General features: G+C 34.9%; 1 protein-coding gene and 1 pseudogene across 12 annotated transcripts; one reads left to right on the forward strand and one right to left on the reverse strand.

Annotated features, from left to right (window-relative positions):
- Positions 1-1,362: 1,362 nt before the first annotated feature.
- LOC114301004 (beta carbonic anhydrase 5, chloroplastic-like) lies at positions 1,363-11,489 on the forward strand. Of its 12 annotated transcripts, XM_082875196.1 has the most exons (11): positions 1,812-1,951; positions 7,480-7,590; positions 7,686-7,816; positions 8,635-8,701; positions 8,812-8,973; positions 9,058-9,106; positions 9,243-9,356; positions 9,520-9,573; positions 10,096-10,178; positions 10,318-10,423; positions 11,108-11,489. In XM_082875196.1, coding segments are annotated over exons 4-11 (672 nt in total). In that variant the 5' UTR covers positions 1,812-1,951; positions 7,480-7,590; positions 7,686-7,816; positions 8,635-8,699; the 3' UTR covers positions 11,210-11,489. The 12 variants fall into 12 exon arrangements, with proteins under 12 accessions (XP_082731325.1, XP_082731327.1, XP_082731319.1 ...); XM_082875195.1 differs by having other exon boundaries at positions 1,404-1,951; positions 7,686-8,701; XM_082875198.1 differs by lacking the exon at positions 9,520-9,573 and having other exon boundaries at positions 1,404-1,951.
- Positions 11,490-14,338: 2,849 nt separating this feature from the next.
- On the reverse strand, positions 14,339-17,663 carry LOC114286918 (monooxygenase 1 pseudogene; annotated as a pseudogene).
- Between the last annotated feature and the right edge of the window lie 703 nt (positions 17,664-18,366).

Below are 18,366 nucleotides of genomic sequence, written 5' to 3' on the forward strand. Positions count from 1 at the left end.
CTAAGACTAGGAGTACAAAAACCAACTGGGGTATCAAGTTTAGTTGGTGTTGGTATTGGAGGGAGAAGGCCCTATGCTGAGGTGCTGAAAGAAGGGAGGTCTGACAGTGGTAACAACATTAGAATCAAAGCGGAGGAATATGCCATTGGTTGGTTACTATCAATAGCAGTAATCAAATTTAAACCTCATTGCAAATTTGATGATTTTAAGACTGAATGTCGAAACAGAGGTTTGAAGGACATACAACTTAGAGAAGGTGGTTGGAGGAATGCGTTTATCACATTTAAATCACAAGAAGACTTGAAGCAATCGCTGAACAACCTTGGAGATTGGCTATTGGAGTGGTGTGATTCAATCATTGAGTGGAATAAAGGAATGAGGTAAATAATGAAAGATTGGTTTGGCTGAGTTGTTTTGGGATGCCTCCAAATCTCTGGAATGTTGTTAACTTCCGGAAAATTGATGGTGCTTGGGGGGAGGTAGTTGAACTTGATCATAATGTCTCGAGCATGGAGTCTCTGAAGTCTGGGAAAATCAGAATTTGTACATCTTATTTGGAATGTATTGACAAGTTGGTTATTCTGGAAAAAGATGGTAGATCATACCCTGTTCGTGTAGTTGAAGTCGAGGATTTGTCAACTAAGTCCATAGATGGTGGTAATCAAAGTTCTGCAACTTGCCATGGAAGCAGAAAGGAAGGTGATGACGTGGGCAATATTGTGGCTGATGTGGGCAGTAGTCATGACATGGCAAGTGGTAAGAAGACTAATGATGGGTTGTTGGGGGCTGCTTCAAATCACAAGTGTAACTCAGTCTCTATATCGTTGGTTAATGAGACTACTGCAGTAATGGGAATTCGTGATCATGCTTTGGTCCATCTAGTACCCAATGTAAGTTTACAGGCACCATTAGTAAGGGAGGCTGGAGGGAGCAATGCTAGGTATCATGAAAAAATTTTCATGAAAATGATCATGAAATATTTATGCCCTTTGGATTACACTTAAAATAAAACACCACACACTAATCAAGGTAATCCAAGGGTCATAAATTTTTCATGATCAATTTCATGAAAGTTTTTTCATGATCCCTATCTTTTCTCGGCTGGAGGGAGTGAAAGACAAGGCGATGCAGTGTTGGAATCTTTTAATGGGCCTAATGGGTTTATTAGAAGTTTAAGTGCAGGTGATCTAGATAGGCCCAATTTATCTCTAGACGTAGTACTGGATCAAGCCCATTTTGATGGAAAGAGTCTGGGGCCTAATAATGATAAGGTCACTCATATTGAGAGGGTTAACCCGAATGAAGGAGTTCAGGATAATGACAGTAGAGTGCCGGGAAAATCCTAGAAAAGGACGAGGAATAAGGGGCTATTATTTAAAAATGGTTTCCATAGAGGTGCCCTTGTTCGAGCTGCAGCAATGGCATCCTTATCATCTTTGTCTATCAGTAACAATTTAAGAAAACAAAGGAAAATCCGAAAAGAAGCAGAGGATACAGTTCAGTTGGGTATGACTCTGGGGTTGGCAATGAATGGGAAGGAAGCTGAAGTTGTGGAGCGAGTAATTCAGATGGAAGTTGAAGACATGGATAGAGTGAAGGCAAAAGGGGTGGAGCCAGGTGCTTAATTTGAGCACTTGATAGGTGGTTCTAGCGTATAATTGTATCCTCATGAAGATTCTTTCCTGGAATGTTAGAGGCTTGGGTAGGGCAGATAGAAGGCAAAGGATTAAGGAATTTCTAAGTCAGAAAAATGTGGATATGGTTCTGCTGCAAGAAACAAAACGGTCATGTATGGATGAGAGTGGTGTTAGGTCTTTGTGGCCTATTGATTCGGTGGAATTCATGGAAGTGGGCGCAGATGGTAGTGCTGGAGGGCTTCTTTGTGTATGGAACCCTCTGATCTTCTCATTAAAGGAGTGCTGCTGTTTCAGAAATTTCATACTATTGGCAGGTATTATGCACTCTTCTATTAATTGTGTAATTTGTAACATTTATGCTCCAAATGAAGATTTGAATAGGAGAAAGTTATGGGGTATTCTTTCCAATTTGAAGTCTATTTTTCCTAATCCTTGGTGCCTAGGGGGTGACTTTAATGAGGTAAAAAATATTAGTAAAAGAAAAGGGTGTGTAAGAAGGGACAGAGGAATTGGTGAGTTTGTAAATTTTATTAGCAACCTTGAATTGGTGGATATCCCAATGCTTGGTAGGCAATACACTTGGGGCAATTCGCAGAGCTGGAACAGGATTGATCGATTTCTAGTTAACCCTGACTGGTTAGAATGGTTCAGATACAAGGTTTGGGGTCTACCAAGATTTTTTTCTGATCATAGCCATATTCTGCTGATGGAAGATGATAGGAATTGGGGCCCGAAACCTTTCAAGTTCATCAATGCTTGGGTTTTACACCCTGACTTCCTTGATGAAGCTAAAAGAGCATGGGAATCATCAGGTGTACAAGGTTGGGCTTGTTATATCATCATGGAGAAGCTGAGAGTTCTAAAAGTAGCACTGAAAAAATGAATAAGGAAGTGTTTGGTGATGTAGAATCTAAATTGAAAGAAGCTGAAAGTGCTTTACATTCTATGGATTTACAATCTGAATTGAGGGGGTTGACTGAGGTGGAAGAGGGCAAAAGAAAGGAGGTTTTGGGTTTGATCTGGAAGCTTAAGAAAAGAAAGGAGTGGACGTGGGTGCAAAAATCTAGGATGGACTGGGCTTTGAAAGGGGATAGAAATACGAGGTTTTTCCAAATTATGGCCTCCAAAAAACATAACAAAAACTTGATAGCTTCTCTTAAGGTTAATGGGGTTGAGGTGGATGAACCAAGTGAGGTAAAAGAAGCAGCTTGTTCTCATTTTCAGAATTTATTTATAGAACATTGGAGGTGTAGGCCAACAATTAGTGGAGATTTTAGGAAGATTGATGCTAACCAAGTTGGTGCTGTTCTGGAGAAAGAATTCACAGAGGAAGAAGTTTGGGCTGCTATAAAAGATTGTGATGGTAACAAAGCCCCAGGTCCAGATGGATTTAATATGATGTTCCTTCAAAAAGGGTGGAAATTCTTGAAAGGCGACATTATGAAGTTTATGAAGGAGTTTTATAGCAACAGTAAATTGGGATTTCGGGTAAACTGCTCTTTTGTCTCTCTTATTCCTAAAAAGGAGAATCCAAGCTCTCTTCTTGAGTACAGACCGATTAGCTTGATAAATTCCCCATATAAGGTGTTGTCCAAGGTTTTGTCTAATAGAATTAAGCTAGTCCTGCCTAGTGTGATTGATAAGGCTCAGTCTGCTTTTGTAGGGGGTAGAAACATCATGGATGGTGTGCTTATAGCTAATGAGGTGGTGGATTGCTGGGAAAAATCAAAGAAGAAGGGCCTTATTCTAAAATTGGACTTTCAAAAAGCATATGATACGGTTAACTGGAATTGCTTACTGCATATGTTATCTAGCTTTGGTTTTGGTTCAAGATGGATTCAATGGATGAAGGTGTGTTTGGAATCTACTAGAATTTCCATCTTGGTCAATGGTTCGCCCTCTGCTGAATTTTGTCCACAAAAAGGGTTAAGACAAGGTGATCCTCTTTCACCGTTCTTATTTAATGTTGTTGCTGAAGGTCTGAACATACTACTATCAAGAGCCAAGGAGTTGAGGATTATAAAAGGAGTGGTTGTGGGTAATAGAGAGGCCAATGTTTCCCATCTTCAATTCGCTAATGATACTATTATTTTCTATGAGGCTGAATGGGCAGAGATTGTGGCTGTCAAAAGAATATTACGTTGTTTTGAAGTGGTCTCGGGGTTGAAGATAAATTTTCACAAAAGCATGATCGGTGGGGTGGGAGTTGATGATGGGCTGGTTGAAGAGTTTGCAGCCACTCTTAACTGTTTGAGCCATAAGTTACCTTTAAAATATTTAGGGTTTCCTCTTGGTGCCAACCCAGGTAGGAAACGAACATGGCAGCCAGTGGTGGACAGATTTAAAAAGCAGTTATCTGGTTGGAAAAGAAGGCTGCTTTCCTTCACTGGTAGGGTCACTCTCATTAAATCGGTTTTGGCTTCCTTGCCTATTTATTATATGTCTTTATTTAAGATTCCTGAGTGTGTTGCTAAAGAACTTGACAAGATTCAAGCAAGGTTTTTGTGGGGTGGGGATGAATTTAAAAAGAAAATCCATTTGGTAAAATGGAATGAGGTGCAGTTACCTAAGAAGCAAGGAGGTCTTGGAATCAGAGATATCAGATTGATGAATGTATGCTTACTTATAAAGTGGTGGTGGAGATATGCCGTAGAAGAGGAGGCTCTGTGAAAGTCTGTGATTTGTGCTAAATATGGGGTATCTGGGGGTCAATGGTTTCCTCCAGTGAATGATTTGGCTTCTGTTTCATCTACCTGGAGAGAGGTCCTTGCTGTCTCTTTTTTAAATCCTTCGTTGTTCAACTTCTTTCTCGAAAATGTGGTGATAAGGATTGGTGATGGGAATAGGGTGAAATTCTGGGATGATATTTGGCTGGGAACATCAAGCCTCAAATATCAATTTCCAAGGTTGCATCAACTGAGTGTAGATAAGGAGATCACTTTGAAGATGCAGATGTCTTGCAGAGTTGGTAGCAATTTTTGGTGTTTTAAGTTTAGATGGTCTCTCTTTGGTTGGGAAGAAGATGAGATGTTTAGGTTGCAAAATCTATTGGGAGTGGGGCCCTGCCTTGTTGTTGATCAAAGGGATTTAGTTAGGTGGAAGGCTGAGCAGTCCGGGATTTTTAAAGTGGGCTATGTGTATAATTGGTGCAAGCAAAGTGTTGGGTCTGTTCTCAGCTATCCAAAGTTGGTCTGGAATAATTTTGCTCCTCCTAAGGCTAAATTCATAACTTCGCTGGCTTGGAGAGGTAAGTTGAAAACAACTGTTTTCCTCAGTAGAATTGGAGCTTTGAGAGGTGATGGGAATTTGCAGTGTGTGCTGTGTAAAGCTGGGGAGGAGACTTCTAATCATCTTCTTTTATCATGTTCATTTGTGTGGTGTGTGTGGTCTAACATGATGGACTGGTGGGGTCTTCAATGGGTGTTACCAGGTTCTTTCGAAGGTTTGATGCTCTGGTGGTTGGGGTGGAAATTTAGGAAAAAGGAAAAGCAGGTTTGGAGAGTTGTTTTTATCTCTGTTGTTTGGTCCTTGTGGCTGTATAGAAATGATTGTGTTTTAACAATTCTCAACCTGATATTGCTGCTTTGTGCAAGCTTATTAAAATTAGAGTGTCCTTGTGGTTGAAGACTTATGATAAGGGCTATTGTTTTTCTGTGCAAGAGATTGTTTCAAACATAAAATGGGTCAGTCATATTATCTAGGTCGAGAGGAGGCTGTGGTGGCTGTTGCTGTTATGATTCGTGGGTGATTTGCGTGGGCAGAGGTCCTTTTCAGTTGTCTGCTGCTGCTGTGGCTCTTTCTTTAGGTGCAGATATGACTTGCTGTTGCTGCTATTAGCATTTGGTTATTGCAGCTGTTACTTTTGTTTGCTCCTTGTGGATATATAGAATTGTTTGTGTATTTATCGATACTCAACCAATTATTGCTGCTTTGGGTGAGCTAATCAAATTTAGAGTGGCCATGTGCTTGAAGATTTATGCCAAGGGCTGATGCTACTGCATTTTTTAGATTGTTTTAAACATAAGATGGGTGAGTCTTATTATCTAGGTAGAGAGGAGGTTCTATTGCTATTATGATAGGATGGTTGATCAGATAGGCTGGTAAATACGAGTATATATTCTGTTGTGGCTGCTGCAGTGTTGGTGTGGTGGTGTTTTGTGTGGGTAGTGCTACTCTTCAGTTATCTGTTGCTGCTGATGTTCTTGATTAGGCTACATCCCTCTTCTGCTGATCTGCTTTGCTGCCTCAGCTGTTAGTGTTGTCCTGTTTTTGTTGTTAGGTAGTTTGAATGCTCGGTGCTGCTACAGCTGTTAGTGTTGTCCAGCTTTTTGCTAATAGGTAGATTGATTGCTTGGTTTGTATTAGGTGTGGTCAGTGTTTTATTGGGTGAGGTAGTTTTTGGTGTTTGTGGTTGGTTCCTCACCAACTCTTGTGGTTGTGCTAGCATATGATTGGGCAGTTTTATCGGTGCCAACCTAGTTGGGATTGATTTGGTTCACTATAATGTTTTCTGCACTCCTCCTCCTTTTCTTTTTTGATGTAATAGTTTTTCTGTTTTATCAATAAAGTTCCTTTTCTTTGCTGATCAAAAAAAAAAAAAAAAACTTGTATGTGTGTTTGAAATATAATGACATTTTTTTAATGAATAATGTTAGAATTTTCTTAATTATAAAGTTCTGTTTGGTTTGATTTTCAGAATTTTTTTAAGAAACTAAAATTTAAATTAGTGAAAAAAATTAAAACACATCATTTTTATATAATTTTATCTTTTAGATAATAGAAATAATTTTTTTCCAATATTTATTTTCATTAAATTAGCTCATATTTTTCAAAAGTCAAAACACGGCGAAAACTTTGATGTCCTTATCAAATAAATCCATTAAATTAAAAATTAAAAATTAAAAATATTTCATATATTAAATATCAATTACACATTCAAACCCTAATTACCATTCATTACATGATAACCATCCAAAAATATTTGTTAACAACAAATATAAAACCATCCAAAAATATCAATAAAAATAACTACCCATTATATGATCATCATACAAAAACATACTAAAAATTAATTTGGTAAAAAAATATAAAAAATAAAATATTTATCATTTTTATATAATTTTATCTTTGATGGGTAGAATTAATTTTAAAAAATTCGTAAACAATTTTTTGATATTTATTTTTGTCAAACTAATTTATATTTTATCAAATTGACGACTTTACCCTTGAAATGGAGCAATAGTATTTTCAATTATCCTTATTTGAAACAAGATTTAGAATTTATGATCAAATATATCACAATTAAAAGTTTAGGGATCAAAATGATTCAAATCTCAAATTACAGAAACCGTTAATGTAATTCGTCCATTATTCAATTGTCAATTTGCAATTGAAAAATACGTATCAACAAGGAAGTCATAACTTTTATAATAAAAGTTACAAAAATTTAAAAAAAAATTTAAAAAAAAAATCCTTAGAGTGAAAAATCATAATTTCTCAGAAGCTATAACTTTTATAATAAAAGTTACACAAATAAAAAAAATTCCTTAAAGTGAAAACCCTAATTTCTCAAGTTATTCCACTACAGGAAAAAGGAGATATGAAGGCGTTTTTTTAACGACGTTTTTATAAATGTCACTGTTATTAATATTTAACGGCGTTTACAAAACGTCGCATATTCTTTTAAACAAGACGACCCCGTTTTATAATTGGAGAAACACCTACAAAAGCGGTGGCCACACGCGTCTTCTTTCTGAATCCCTTATTTTGAATCTGAGCTGTTTCTATTTCTCAAACCCTTATACGTACACATCTCTCTCTCTCTCTCTCTCTCTCTCTCAAGCCTCTCTAAGCTCCATCGAAGATTCAGATCGAAGCGATTTCGAAGCTCCATCGAAGATTCAGATCGAAGCGATTTCGAAACTCCATCGCCAACACCATCTGCACCGGCGAGGTAGAGAGCTCCACTGTCTCTCGTCTCTCTCCTCTCTCTCTTTAGATCTATGAAATCAATGTTTTAAGGCATTCTTACTTGATCCTTATTTGCAGAGATTCAGTGATTTTCAGAAGCTCAGATCTGAACTCTGACCCCTCAAATCTAAGCCTATCGATTTTTTTTTCTTCTTCTTTCTCTCTCTCCGATCGTTCTTGTTTACAGTATTCAAGGTACGATCTGACAGGTCAGTTTTATTTTTTTGATCGATTCTTCTATTTTTTATTTCCGATCGTTCTTGTTTTGCAGTATTCAAGGTACGATCTGATAGGTCAGTTGTATTTTGTTCAATGCACGATGATTTTTCTCTCGCTTTATACAGTTTGACAATTTTTTTTATGAGTTAACGATGATCGGATTAGATTTATGGTTGGGTTTTACATTTGATTTGAATTCATCATTGCTTGATTGTAATTAGTCGATCGGATTTATGTAGTCTTGAAATCATCTTTGGATTTGTTAATTGCTGCTTATAAATAAATAGATTAATGCTTGTTTCTGTTTTAGCTACATTCGCTTTCATGTTACTTTGTGTGGACAAAACAAAATCTTGGAAGCATAGACCATAGAATCTATAAATGTATCTGCGTATTTTTTGCCTAAAACAGCATATCGTCTTTAACATCAATTGCTTTGTTAGTTCGCAATCTTTATTTCTTTCTTATTTGGAAGGATCTTCTATGTGTTAGAAACTGTGTGTCAAATTGATATTTTCTCATATTTTTTGGTGGATAAGATTCACTTTTTGTCACTGTCAAGGCTTCTGATGTTGTATGTTTTTTATTTTTTGGTTCAGTTTTAGTAATTTATTTGTTTTTCCCCGTTTTGTTGTCTTTTTCTTTTTTGTATTGGGATGTGATTTGTATGATATGGAAACAATTATCTTGTAAAAGTATTTGTGCTTCATAGGTTATACTGGAGGAGCTTAATGCCATGTTTCTTCTTTGTTGTGTTAACTCTTACATAATAAGCTTCTAATTTTATTGTTTGATTATTGATTTATAGGAAAGTCTTTCTTTTTAAGATTACAGGCTACCATGCAACCTCGGGATTAAGCCCAAGAGATAAGAATGTATTTGATTTGATTTAAAACATATGCACTATGTATTTTGCCGATACTAAACATAGTAACATGTTTTGTATCCTGTTCTTAATTTCTACCTTCCATGATTGAATTCACAGGAGCAATCCTGTTTTGAGGTTGAAGGCCTCCATGGAACCACCAGGGCTGACTCAGGGGCTCAGAAATAGCAAACAAGAGAGCATAATAGGAACTCAAAATGGGTCTGATCTGTTCAATGAAATGAAACATCGGTTTCTGAGTTTCAAAAGGCAGAAATTCCTGTAAGCAAGCTTATAATTCTGACATCTTGTTGTTTAGCTTCACAGAAAATTGAGTTTCCCCGATGTGATGTTTTCTTTGAACAGGGAGAACTTGGAATGCTATGAAAATCTTGCCAAGAGTCAAGCACTGAAGGTATGATGGGTTTTTTAGGGTTAACTTTTTTTTAGTCCATGATATATTTTGGACCATCTGGGGATTACATTGGCAATTTACCTCAATTTTGTGCTGAACTGGTTAAGATTTTCTTAGCTGACACTTGCAAGAACAGTTCATGGTCATTGCTTGTGCAGACTCTAGGGTTTGTCCCTCCTACATCCGAGGATTTCAACCCGGAGAAGCCTTTGTAGTCCGCAATGTGGCAAATCTGGTGCCCCCATTTGAGGTACCATATACATTGCATTTGTGTTTTCTTGGCTTTAGTTTAGTACTACTAGTTCTTCATTTATTGTAAGCATAAATGTGGGAGAATGGAAATATATGGTTGTGATAAGTGTATTAGAAGCAAAATTTTGAATAGGCCTATGCTTTTTTATCTTCTGATGCAGAATGGACCAACAGAAACAAATGCTGCCCTTGAATTTGCCGTCAATTCTCTAGAAGTAAACGACTTCTGTAGACAAATCTTCTGCCAAGTTGCTTTATTCTTTGTCAACGAAGGCAGAAAAAATGTGTGTAGTTACTATTGGTTGCTTATGGTCTGCACATTGACTGGGACTGCAGCTCACATGTTAGGAATTCAAAAATCTGAAAGAATTTGACATCATGTGTCATTCAAAAAAAAAAAAGAGATAAAGTAAGAATAAGTTTGGAGAAAGGGAATTGTCAGCAAAAGTATAGCAATTAGTAACCAATTATGAAGCTTATGTTCTCATTCTGGAGTTGCTTACATTGGACTATGATATAGTTGCAATAATGAATAATCTGGAATTGCTGATTCATGATTAAAAAATATGTGTCTCTGTGTTTCATGACTAAGTCACTAATACCGTACACAAATATATTAGATAACTGGAATTGCTGTAATTGACCTCTTGATATCAATGTGTCAAACAAATTGGCCACTCTATTTGGCGACAAACTTTGATGGGAAAACATTTTGGTAAATATAAAGTTTTCTACAGGTTGAAAATATACTAGTCATTGGCCACAGCTGCTGTGGAGGTATTCGTGCCCGTATGAGCATGCAAGATGATGTAAATTCAAGGTTTGGCCAATTCCAATCTTTTCTATTTTTCATCTCTCTCTCTCACTCTTACACATGCGCTCAAGTAAGCAAGCAAGTGCACATTCCACTGAAGAGGTGTGTTTTCATATTTCTCATTCATTTCATCTATGATGTCCAGTAGCTTTATCAGAAGTTGGGTAGTTGTTGGGAAGAATGCCAGGTTAAGCACGAAGGCTGTTGCTTCTAATCTAAGTTTTGATCAGCAGTGCAGACACTGTGAAAAGGTGCTCTCTTTTTTATTCTATTACAGTTGTGTTAAGAGATTTAGTAGCGTACGTGTTACTTGGTTGGGAAGGGGGGGAACTTCTTTCATCTATAATGAGGGTGCTTAGCTGTCAAAACAGTTCCTTTTAAAATGAAATGCATGCCACGGAACTTAACAAAAAATTATGGGTTATTCTGGGGTTTATGTGACTTCCTTTTCAACATCTAAGTAATTCAAATATTTATCGTATAATAAAATTTAGGGGGCATTACTTGCTGCAATTAGTAAAAGCTAGGGTTATCCACTAATGCCGGAGTTTATATCTGCGTCCAGCCACCCTTCAGCACTCCATATTTTGTGAGACTGATATTGGGTGATGGCATTATTTTATCATATTATTTTGGCTATGATATCCTTTCAACACCCTTACTGTATTTGATTTTAAATAGGCTACTGATTCTTTATGTTCTAAATCAATGGGATAAGCCTCCTGGACTTCTTGGCCTCGTTTGTTCATAGATAAGGAGAGCGGGTTTGTAATAAATAATTGTGGGATAAATAATCATGTGACTGACATTGCATTGCGTACAAATTTCCCAGATTTTGGATATATTCAGTCTATTTATTAAAATAAAGTCCAATGGAACACAAGGAAACTTGTCGTTATATGTTGGTCATTGCTATTTCCTTTTATAATATATAGGAATTGAGATCAAGCAACAAAAGAGTATTTCTACGCATGCACCACCATCTGTGCCTTCCAGCGACACTACTAAGAGTCAGAGTCCAGCATTGCAGTACATAGCGGAGCGATGCAGTGACAGCTGGAACCTCCAAACATAGAAAGGACGTGAACAAGGAGATGCAAATAAAACAAAGGAAGTTTTGGAATCACTTCCAGATCAAGAGGAAGAAGTCATTGGTATCATTACTATGGAAGATGTTTTAGAGGAACTCTTACAAGTTAGTAATATATATAACTAATTAACTAGTATTAATAAATACTATGATGTACTTCATGCAAATGTTATTTTGTGTTCCATTATAGTTAATTAATATTGCTGCTTCAGATATAACTTATAGAAGTTAATTCTGTCCAAGTACACAAAACTAGCTTCAATATGAACGCGTTTCTTCCATATAGGTGATAGGAAATTTCGTATATGTAAATATTAGATCAGTCCTTTCATATATGCTTTTCTTTCCGCAAGCCTTCTAGGTATCCTGATAAAATACCTAAAATTTTATTCACAAAAAAGAAAAAGAAAAAAAACAGTAATGGTTTGTGGTTCAAATTCTTTTTTAATTTAAACCTCACCATATCTAGACATGGCACTGTTTTTTCTGAGTTCTTTTTCTGGGTACATAGACTTAATGTGTTTTTTTTGTTGATGAACTAATATTTGTGTTTGTTTTGAAGGAAGAAATACTAGATGAAACTGATGAATATGTTGATGTTCACAATAAGTGAGTTACAATTCCGCGTCTGCTAATTGATCATTTGGTTAGGTTTTTGTGTCTATGGAAACCAAAAAAAAAAAAAAAAATGAGATGTTTAAGAAATACCTATCATTTTCATCATTTTTATATTTGTGAAAACAGTTTCCAAAAAGGACCTGTTTTCGGAAAAACAAGTTTTGTGTGTTATGCAAAAAATAAAACAAGAAAACACAACCAAAGAAAAAGTTTCAAGTGTAATAAATTTCAGTTCTGGATGAAATGGTTATGGCATTATTGTTCTTGTTGTTGCATTGTTTGATGTTGTTTGGATACAAAAGATGAGAAAATTTGCAGTTGAAATCTATTATAACACACACTTATCTTAATTATCCTCTCTGTTTGATGCTGAATATGAAATTTCCTGGTTCAGTTGAGTTTGTTTAGTTTGCATTGTATTGCTTTTACAACATAAATTTTGTCATACTCTGCATTGTGTCAAGCGGCCCATTTCAAAGTGCTGGAAATTGTTAGGGCAAATTGGGAAATGCTATTGATTCGAAGGAACATGAATTCTCAAACTCTCCAAGTCTTAGTTTATTAACATAGATGAATTTTATAAGATCAATTTAAGATTATAGCTTATGTAAGGTACAATTGTACATTTTGTTTTGCAGTATTTTTTATGTGATATGTAAGGAGGATTATGGAGGATTAGGTTTTTATTTTCTTGGATTGTGTACTTGTAATTCTTGATTTGTTTAGTAATGCCTTCATGTTCTCAAGTTGAACACTTGAAGCATGTTGTTTAGATCAGAGTATACAATTTGTTTGTATATTTATATGCCTGACACAATTTGTTTGTATATTTATATGCCTGACATTGTCTTACTTCTTCTTTTTTTAATATATGTGGAATGTTCATTGTGTACTTTTTGATGTGTTGATAGTAATGCTTTTATTTTCTCAAGTTCAAGCATTGTTGTTTGGGATCAATGTGATAAGCAGAGTTTAAACAATCTATGCTTGTGTATTTATATGTTTGTTCATTGTCTTTGTTTTGGAATATATCCGGTGTGTATATTGGCCACAGTTAGTATGGGAATAAAGGGGCAAGGTTAGACTGTGTGTCCCATGTCCCCCTCATCCCATGTTTGGTGGCCTCAAATGAGGCCAGCTGTGATTGACTGGTTGGGGCGAATAATCCCATGTAGAGGGTACTATTTAATCCCACTCTGGGCATTCTGTTAATAATGGGACTAAAGTGTGGACCATTTTGATTTTTTTGGGCAAATTACACTTCTAGACTATTTTGATTATAATTGATGTATTTAAAATCTGAATTGTTTCTATTCTTAGGTATGTAATACATTGTTTTTTATTTTTAATTTTGTTTTCAAGCTTAGTTTATTTATTATTTTAATAAACATTAATTATTAGTTCTTAATAATTGTTTGACAAGTATTTTTTTTGTTCAACGATATAAAATTAACAAAATCTAAAAATTAAAAAAAAAAGGCTATGGCGGCGTTTAAAAAACGTCACTATATCCCATCCCAACGGTAAGATTTTTAAAATGTATAAATGTCTATGACGGCGTTTTCAAAAACGTCGCTAAATGTCAGAGTGACGTCAGAGTACACTAAGGTCGGACATTTGGCGGCGTTTTTACTAATATAACAACGTTTTTTAAATGCCATAAAGTTATAGCAACGGCCGCGTCATCGGCCTTTGATACTAAACGTCACAAAAAGAATTAGCGACGTTTTTAATACTTTTAGCGGAGTTTAAAAAACGCCGCTAAAAGTGAATTTGCACAATTGGAAGCTAAAGATTACTTTGAAGAGTTTTTTTTTTTCCCCATAGTTTGGTTAATTCTATTTATTTTTTTCTTTAATTAGAAAAAATTCAAAATTTTGTCAAATATTTTTACTGTACTAATTTGTTTCGACTAAAGAGCCTAAAATTTTTATAAAAATAACTGAATTAAATAATTATAAATTAGAATAAAAAACCATAAAATAACTAAAACATGGACGGACAAAAAAAAAACCCATAAAACAACAAATTACCAGATAAATTAAATAATTTAAAAATTAGAATACAAAAAAATAAAAAATAATAAAACCAACTGAATGAACACACTAAAAAAAATACAAAAACACACTAAATGAACATTAAAAAAAACTTAATAATACAATTAGAAAAATTAGTACACAAAAAATAAAAATCCCATAAAAACAATGAAAAACCAATTGAATCAAACAATTTAAAAATTAGAATACGACACATTTTGAGGAACATGACTTTAACCATACAAAAGGCTTGAGAAATTTAGGTCTCAACTCATTTCAAGAAAACATCTAAATATAGCAAAACATTTGCAGAAATACTTAATTAAATGTAGAACAATGATTTCACAATACATACATAAATAAGGACTGTAGTAGAGTAACAGCAATACAAACAAAACAATTTATATAGCAAAGTTTCTACATCACAAGAGACCATAATCATATCTAGTATGATGATTTTGGTTACGAAAGAAAATAACCATCAAAACAATACTAACCAATTTCACCAACATTGATGAAGGTCCCACTAGCAAACCAGTGAGATAAGTTTCCATCGACAATCGCGCCACCCTCATCCTCCGCTCTTTCACATACTGATCCATTGCTTCTCCAACTTTATGCATCATCATCTGACTTCGACTTTGGATTTGATGGACTTCACTAAGTTTCTGATACAAACATCTGGCGAGAACAATAGCATCTTCTAAACCTGCCGAACCACCTTGTCCAAGGAACGGACCCATAACATGCATTGCATCCCCGGCTACTGTTACAGTTCCTTTTCGAAATTTTCCCAATAGTAAGTCCCATGGAGCACGATATCACAATGCGTGAGAGACAATGATTCTACGTCACTGTCTCCGATCATTTGTTGAATTTCAGGTGGGAAACCATCGATTAAGGTAGGGTTGACTGTCTAATAAGGTCTGGATTTTGTAAAGCCCTGGCGTCTGTTCATGTGCAGGTAAACAACATAAAAACAAAAACAAAAGAAGAAAGAGCATACCGCCCGTAGGCTGACTTGTGCACATGTGCACATCCTATGCTATTTATAAGCACACAGAGAAAGCAACTAGCAGATTAAATCAAATGTATTAGAAAATACTATTACCTTTAGGAGTGGATTGTTGACCCACCATCCAGTTGACTGACTTATCATCAATTGGAACTCTTCCTACCATAATGTTGTTCCTCCTCATTCGGACAAATTCATGGGCAAATGCATGACCACTTGGATACTTCGTCAAACCTCTCACAGCAGACAGGGGAAATGCTTTTGGGGGTTTTAACTCGAGGAAGTCAGCTACCACCGAATTTGCTCCATCACATCCAATCAAAACCTGCAAGATTAGCACTTTCCTCCCAAATTGTTTTTAGTTCACTACTGTCAATATCAGTGTTTCATCTTCTTAAAACTAAAATTAGCTTATAAGTCAAATTCACATGTTGATTTGTCAGGGGCACCTGATGAATTAATGGACTAGGCAATTTATCTATAAAAGCAAAGAGTGTGCATGAGAAATAAAGTGATTTAAACATTTTTTTTTTTTTTTGATAACCAGGTGTCCAGGCCAGTTTATACATACCTCGACTAAATCCCGGGGCCTTGAAGTTAACAACTGGGCAAACCTTCAATGGCCTCAACGTTTGGATGTTTGGCCTTCGTGGGTTTTGAACTTGTGACATCTTGGGTAGTAAGCCCTTTCGTTGCTTTCTTCATCCACTTAGCCAAACCCCTTGGGGTTAAGTGATTTAAACATTTGCTTACACAATTTATATTTCCCCGCTTAATGTTGTGTTTGGCTAAAGGATTTAGGAAGAAATTTGAAAATCGAAAGTGAAAAGGTGTTGAAACTATGTGAAATGTAAATATATTTTATTCATATTTCACCTTTCTCTTTCCCTTTCCCTTTCCAAATCCTCCGACCAAACACAGTATAAAAGTTCATCTCTTGTGTTTGAGATATGCTTATCTTGCTCTTTGAAAAGGTTCTCAAGATTTGAGCCTAAATTTATTCAAATGGTTGGGTTGAATAATGAATAGAGATTGATTCAACCGATTTATCACAAACCAAATGAAGCCTTCAAGCTTGTATGTGTATTTCAGTGTATGAATACCAATACCTGATTGTTTTGACGATCTCCAGTCTATTACTCATATGCCTTTATTGACTAAGTCACAAGATTGCAATCTACATGGATGACGTTGCTAAAATTATGTAATAATAGCTCTTTTTTGTTGATCCGGGTACAAGTAGCAACCTAAACAAGCTAGGAAAACACACGTTTTCTAGAGGGTTCTTCATACCCCAATATGCAGCTATATCTGCAAGTAATTTTCAATTTCTTGCTATCAAATATATGTACATATATATTACAACATTATTTGTTTGATTTTATGAGGAAGAGACATCTCCCATTTCGCATGAAGTTAGAAATTGATGTTACTAAGTATTGTAAAGGAATTGATGTTACCAAGTGTTGTAAAGAGAAAAGAAAATCTTTGACTTTTTGGTATAAGTTATAGGTTTTTTGATTTTTTTAATAATTTTTCGGCTTTTAGGCTAAAACTATTACTTCCCAAACGAGACCAAATAAAAAAATCTCATATATTTTCTAAAATGAATTATATTTTCTTAGATGAATTAAGATTTCATAATCGAAGTTGTAAAATCAAAATGAGAAAGGGCTTGACACCCATACCTTTAATAAGTAAGCCTTGTTTAGGAACTTAGTTATTTTACTTGGCTTTTTAACTATTTTATGAGATGAAAAAAAATTATGTTTTGAAATGATTTGTGAATTTGTTGTAGTTTAATAAATGATTGTAAGAGAAAAAGTAATTGATTGACGTGTAAAATGATTTCTAAAAATGTGACTAATAGCTAAATCAATAGCACAAAATTGAATGAACACATGGACCTTAAAAATCAGGAAAATGTCTGGCAAAATGATGAAAAATCATTGAATAGATATATTCTGGACTTGAGAGTCCCCGTTTGGGAAGTGAGTTGGGTTTAGGTTGAGACTAAAAAAGCACAAAAAAGAAAAAATAGGCTAAACAAATTAATAAGATAAAATGTTACATCCAAACCATAATTATTACAATTCTTCTCTCACAAAAAAAAAAAAAAAAGCCAAAAAAAAAAAAAAGCCAAAAAATTCTCTCAAACATAGTTAATTTAATTTAGTTAGGCTAATTAGCCAAAAAGTCAAAAAGCTAGGTTAAAAAAATTCTTCCAAAATGAACCCTAAATAATTTCTGCTTAATTATAGGCGGCCATAATCATAATGGGTATGACCAAGTCTCTCACGAAAAAAGATGACCATCAAGACGATGCATAGAAGTTTCACAACCACAGACGAAGTTTCTAGAAGCGTACCAACAGCATATGTTTTCGTAGAAATTTGCACCAATCTCACCCTTCGCTCCCCAATGTACTGATCGAGTGCCACTTCTGCTCTCCTCTGTGTTGCTAAGCATCTAGCCAAAACAATAGCATCTTCCAATGCAATTAAGCCTCCTTGTCCGAGAAATGGGCCCATTATGTGCATGGCATCTCCAGCAACCGTCACTGTTCCTTTTCTAAACCTCGCGTTTAGTAATTCCCACGGGGCTCGATATCGAGTACCATTAAAATTTAGTGAATCTACATCACAGATCTGTATCATCTCTAACATTTCTCTTGGAAATCCCTTTACTGATTCTAGTTCTAACGATATGATTTTTGTTTTATCTTTTGACATTGTTAAATCTGCATACATATATCATCAATATCAGTAATGTTACATGCTCATAATTTTTTTCAAAATTACAAATGTGTGGCTTAATTTCTTTTTATAAGTAAACTATACACAAGCTAAATTTTAATCACAAATATAGAAATTGTAGATTAACATATCATAAATGTACAAAAGTATTGGGACAACCAAAAAAAAATATATCTCTAATAATCTTTTTCTTTCTTCTTCTTATTCTTTTTTTTTTTTAATATACAATGTGAAATACTCACAATGATTCAATATTAATGAGATTCACCTCAAATTTCTTGAACACTTTTAAGATTGGCGGAATTACTTTCCAATTGGACAAACAAACAAAAAAAACCTAAATATGGAGAGGTGCAAACCCCTATAATTTTTAACTTGTATCCCATCATATAATCATGTGCACTTCCAATGTTTTTGTAATTTTTTTTGTGTCCCACTTTCAAGTAATTCTTCCTTCAAGATTTCAAAAAAACATATTGACTTTTACATCAATACATAATTGAGGAGTCATTTGGTAATCTCATATTTTAGTTACTAAGTATAAAAAAGTCAAAAACTCAAAAAAAAAAATAAATAAATAAATAAACTCATACAAAAAATTCAAAAATATTTTCTCATTCACTCTACTTATCGCATATTTTTTCGTAAAAAATAAAAAGTATTCTCAACTCATATTTTC

Source organism: Camellia sinensis, chromosome 6 (genome assembly GCF_055761805.1).
Source record: "Camellia sinensis isolate YWXY chromosome 6, ASM5576180v1, whole genome shotgun sequence".
Lineage (NCBI taxonomy): Eukaryota > Viridiplantae > Streptophyta > Magnoliopsida > Ericales > Theaceae > Camellia > Camellia sinensis.